Below are 5,367 nucleotides of genomic sequence, written 5' to 3' on the forward strand. Positions count from 1 at the left end.
AGTCAAGGATGGCCCAAAGCCTTAGGACCCTGCACCCGTGTGGGAGACCAGGAAGAGCTCCTGGATCCTGGCTTCGGATCGGCTAAGCTTCAGCCATTGCGCTCACTTGAGGAGTCAACCATTGGACAGAAGATCTTCCTCTCTGTCTCTCCTCCTGTCTGTATATCTGTCTTTCCAATAAAAATAAATAAATCTTTTTTTTTAAGATTTATTTTTATTATTTTCTTATTGGAAAGGCGGATATACAGAGAGGAGAGACAGAGAGGAAGATCTTCTGTCTGATGATTCACTCCCCAAGTGAGCGCATCGGCCGATGCTATGCAGGTCCAAAGCCAGGAGCCTCTTCCGGGTCTCCCACACGGGTGCAGGTTCCCAAAACTTTGGGCCATCCTCGACTGCTTTCCCGGGCCACAGGCAGGGAGCTGGAAGGGAAGCGGGGCTGCCGGGATAGAACCGGCGCCCATATGGGATCCCGGACGTGCAAGGCGAGGACCTTAACCATTGCGCCACCGTGCCGGGCCCAAAAATAAATAAATCTTTAAAAAAAATACCTACATTGAAATATATTCTTTCTACACTTGAGGACATGGAGGCTCAAAGGTCGAGTGACTTTCCCAGATCACAAAGTGGTTTGTGGGCCAGGGCCTCCTGACGAATTTATAAAGTTACTTGTCAACACTGGGAATCCCAGAGTGTTTGCGTGGTCCTGGGGCTGGCACGATGGCATTGCAAGCTATTTCTCTGCCTGCTAGCATTGGCATCTAATATGAGCATTGGTTCCTGTCTCAGCCACTCTACTTCCTGTCCAGTTCCCTGCTTATGGTCTGAGAAAGCAGAGGATGATGGTTCAAGTCCTTGGGCCCCTATCCATGGGACATCTGGAAGAAGCGACTGACTACCAACTCTGGATCAGCTCAGCTCTGGCCATTGGGTTCATTGCGGAGTAAACCAGTGGATGGAAGACCTCCCTCTCTGCCTCTCCTCCTCTCTCTCTAAAATAAATAAATAAATAAATAAATAAAATCTGCTTTCAAATAAAAATAGATCAATCATTGAAAAAAAAAAAAAAAGAATGGTCCTGACGTTTGTGTCAGGACACTCATCGTTAAAGTTATTTGTTTGTTTGTTTAAAAAGCAAAACAGTGTTGGCATCTGCTGGTTCATTGCTCACATGCCTACAAAAGCCAGATCTGTCCCAGACTAGACCAAAGTCAGGAACCAGGTACATAATCTAGGTCACCCATGTGGATGGCTCTACTCCCTGGGCTACCAGATATTAGGAATTTGTGACAAAGACATTGATGAACATAGGCGGAGTCCTTAAAACTTCAGTTTTCTGTTTCTTCAACTATCTATTGAGACTTCGCCACTGAGTCTTTGAAAATGAGTTTTATAGGGTGTTTTTTTTTTTCGGTTTCATTATCTCTGTAATTTATGTTATTGACCAATGTTTATGCTTGCAATGGATTTAATAAAAACGAAAAAGGAGTTGGGTAGAGAGGGGGAACTGGGAGTGCCGACACCTGGGCAAGCTCTGAACTCCAGCATGGACTCCGAGGCCAGAAAGGCTCACTCCCCAGCAATTCTCCAGAGAGGGTGACACACTCACCTAGCTTGCAGGAGGTTCATTTGTACTGCTTGCATGTGCAGCCACCAGTACAGGTACAGGAGCCACCTGCAAGGAAGAGCAAGCTCTCTCACCCCCAATGGCTGAGCAGGCCCCGTCCTGGGTCTCCTGTCCTACACAAGATACAGGAAGGTGTGGCCTGGACTCGTCTCGTCTACTCACCTGCTCAGAAGCTCATGCCTGCTGTGGAGGAAGGCCCCAGCTCATGGAGGGTGGTCCTGACCTGGGAACTTATGTCTTGGGCTCAGAAGCTGCAGTGACAGCATCTTCCCATCCAGCTAAGGAAATTCGGATTGCCACAGGTGCTGGGGCTGAGCAGGATGATGGAGCTTTCCTCTTCTTCCCTTTTCTTGAAGTGGGAACCATTGCAGGTTGATGAGGGGCGTTGCTAAGGAGGAGAAGTGTAGTGACTCAGTGGTAGATGTAACAGTGCTGGTTCCTCTGCACCTGCAGGTGGTTGCCCTGCAGCAGAAAAATGCAGAGCCCCAGGTTCAGAAAACCAGTCCCTTACCTGTGGTACAGGTGCATTTGGGGTCCATTTCAAAGAAGGTGAACCCCAAGGGTGAAAGGCCAAGAGGCAGCCAGGCTGGGGGAAGCAGACTGAGATCCCACAAGGCGCTTGCTCCCTTTACAGTCCATGGGAGGGGCCCCAGGGCAAAGGCCCTTCCTGCTCCTAGCAGTGTATCCTGCAGCGCTGCCCAGGGGTCCCTAGCCAGGCTGTGTGCAACCTGTGTGCTGAGTGCTCCTAGGGTGAGGGGGCGCTCCTTGTGGGCACACAATGCTCTTTGGGACTCTGAGCAGTGCACCGTGTGTCTGCACCATACACACTCGGCTTCCTGGTCGCCCTGTCTCCAATTCCGTCCAGCACGTCCCTCCCGAGCCTGTCTTGCCTAGTTGCAGAATTCAGCCCTGGCTCCTGGCTTCCCCCATCACCGGCTCTTCCGGTCGATTTAGCTGCACTTTCCTGGGGTCTGAGTGCAACTACTCAGCTTCCTTCTTCAACAGGGAAAAGGTTACAGATAATGATTTCTTTCAGTCTGTGGCCAGCCTTAGAGCCACTGCAGTGCTAGGAGTATTTTAAAGACATTTCCACCTCTGAACTGATAAACAGGGTTGAGTGACATCATCATCTGTCAGCTGAGGTTGGGGTTGGAGTCCAGCTGTGGCAGGGGTTCAGACTCTACGAGGCTGTGTGGCCTTGGGCATGTGGTTAACCACTCTGGAGGAAGAAATGATTTATCCATTCTCTGCACACTCACTCACTCACTAAGCCAAAAAGTTTCAACATTGTCCAGTGTTGTGACATCATCTTTTCAAGGGGGGTTCTAGGGTTGCCTGATGCCAACCCATGCACTTGGCACAGGTGTCTGCTGAAGCTGCCAAGAAGACAGAGAACTAGAGAGGAAGGATGATCCTGACCTCTGGGCCAAGAAACTTGTCTTCTTTGATTGAACATCAAATAAAAACTCCCCAGTAAATAGCCAGGGGCACCTTAAGCAGTGCCTTTAATTATAAGGCACCCAGGGCTCCCCTTCTTCCTTATGAACACACTGCACCTTGTGCACTATAGAATCCACCATCAGCCTTGAATGAACAGACAGGTAAGTCTTTCATCTGAAACCAACAACCACATGGACACTTCATTCTCCTGGGAAAATCCTGGGCAATCCCCTCCAAATCCCTGGTGCCTGGGCTATTTTGAGACAGCAAGTGAATGGATTTTGAAAAAGGAACAGATTTCAACTTGACCTTGGGGAGAACTCCTCAAAATTCAACACCAAGCAGGGTAACTTTTATTGTTGGTAGCCTTGGGTAAACCAGCCGCTAGCTTCTACTGGGGAAATGGACCAGACAGGAGTGTGATTCAGTCCCAACCACTCCACTTTACATTAAGCTCCCTGATAATACACGTGTGAAAGCTGGTGGGCCCAGGTCCTTCGGTCCTGTATCCATGTAGGAGACCTGGATGAAGTTTCTGGCTGTTGGCTTCAGTCTGGCCCCATCCCAATCATTGTAGTAATCTGTTGCTGTACTTCTGCCTTTCAAATAAATAAACATTTAAAAAAGTTTCTGTACTATTAGCTTTTAATATTAGAACAACAGTAATCTTGTATCTGTTCCCATCCCGCCCCCTGCATTCCACCTCTGCCCACCTAAGATGTGACCTTGCAGTCCTGCTTTGTAGAGGAGACAAACTAAATTAGGTGATCTGGAGACATTTAGTTCCTTAGAAGCTGGCACTGCAGTCCTCAGCCAAAGTCTCTGAAAGCCCAACTCCTACCACAGCCCCCAGCAAGTATCAAGGCCTTTATTTCCCCAAGACATACAGAGGAAACCAGAGTCAGAATAACGCTAATGATTTTTATTATCTTTCACATATTTTTGAACCAAAAGGAATATGGCAAATGTGTCAGGACTGTGGGTTGTGACTTGTCTGCGTGGCTCTGTTTACATCAGGAAGCCGGGCTCTGCCCACATCAGGCACAGCAGTTGCACTTGTCCAATGCCCCTTTGCAAATGCAGCCCTGGGCACACTTGGCACAGCCCACAGGGCAGCAGGAGCAGCAGCCTGTGGAAGGAAAGGGAAAATGGCTAAATTGAGCACTAGAGAGAAAGGGAATAAAGATGTGCCCACTCCCACACATAGCCATCACTTTGGAGGTGCCAACTTCCACCAGCACTGGGCACCTCCAGCCAATCAAATCCTCCTAGGTACGGGATAGGGTGGGGATGGGAGAGATTAGATGGTCCCACTTACTATTCTTGCAGAAGGTGCATTTGCACTTCTTGCATGTGCAAGAATGGGCACAGGAGCAAGAGTCACGTGCAAAGAGAAAAGGTGGAGGTGAGTGTGGCCAACCAAGTCGTGAGAACTTGAGCAAGCCTTTAACTCAGGACTTCTTACTGGCCAAAGGACCCTTGAAGTAACGCAAAATAGATAACACCAAATGCTAGGGGAAGTGATGACTAGAGAGAGGTCAGAAATGGCTTTTCTGGCTCTAACGTCTTCACCAGCATCCAGCAGCGTCCCAGGACCTCTTTACCAGTGGTGTCACAGGAGCAGTTGGGATCCATGGCTTGTCTGCACTGTGGTCACAGGCGGGGGAAGCTGCAAGCCGTGGTTGTCTAGAGCCCAGGTAGGCGTGGTGGAGAGCAGCTTGCCGCTGGCGGCTTTTTCACAGTCAAAGAGCTGGAGGAGTGCAAAAAAGTGCCTGCGCTGGTCCGCACAGTGAATCAGTCACCCGCGGTTCACGCCATGCGCACACTTGGCTGAGTGCAAAAGGAAGTGCACACTGGCTGTCCCCGTATGCTAGATCATCTCCCGCGCACCAACAAGGCTGGGTGCACCGTGTTCCCTACCCTGGCCCAGCACCCAGCTCCCCAGCTGGGTGACCTGTATCTGAACTCCAGTGTTTAAAGGCTGAAAGGACTCTTAGGGACCTAGCTAGCATGAAAAATCTTTTGGAATTGTGGCCAGGTTATAGCAAACCTGCTATACCATCAAGGCTTTATTGAGTGACATGATATTAAACCATGGGTAGTTAATGATAGTCCACTGTTTATTGATACAGCCTTCATATGTATTAATAACACATTCATTGCTTGTATCCAATATACACTGTAATAAGCATCTTATGTACCAGATCTATTTAATCCTATAAACAATAGGCAAGGGCTATCCATTAATCTTCATTAATTTTCATAAAGGACAATGTCTTTTTAAAAAAAATACTTAAATG

General features: G+C 48.6%; 1 protein-coding gene across 3 annotated transcripts; it reads right to left on the reverse strand.

Moving 5' to 3' along the window:
- Positions 1-3,974: 3,974 nt before the first annotated feature.
- On the reverse strand, positions 3,975-4,813 carry LOC121157747 (metallothionein-2-like). 3 transcript variants are annotated; one of them, XM_040982119.1, is made up of 3 exons: positions 4,681-4,813; positions 4,386-4,457; positions 3,975-4,196 (listed from the first exon to the last, which is right to left on the reverse strand). In XM_040982119.1, exons 1-3 carry the CDS (start codon positions 4,700-4,702, stop codon positions 4,105-4,107), a joined length of 186 nt encoding a protein of 61 aa, XP_040838053.1. In that variant the 5' UTR covers positions 4,703-4,813; the 3' UTR covers positions 3,975-4,104. The 3 variants fall into 3 exon arrangements, with proteins under 3 accessions (XP_040838053.1, XP_040838052.1, XP_040838051.1); XM_040982118.1 differs by having other exon boundaries at positions 4,386-4,447; positions 4,671-4,813; XM_040982117.1 differs by having other exon boundaries at positions 4,386-4,446; positions 4,667-4,813.
- Positions 4,814-5,367: the final 554 nt, after the last annotated feature.

This window comes from Ochotona curzoniae, unplaced genomic scaffold (assembly GCF_017591425.1).
Source record: "Ochotona curzoniae isolate NIBS_2020 unplaced genomic scaffold, NIBS_Ocur_1.0 contig_3622, whole genome shotgun sequence".
Classification (NCBI taxonomy): Eukaryota; Metazoa; Chordata; class Mammalia; order Lagomorpha; family Ochotonidae; genus Ochotona; species Ochotona curzoniae.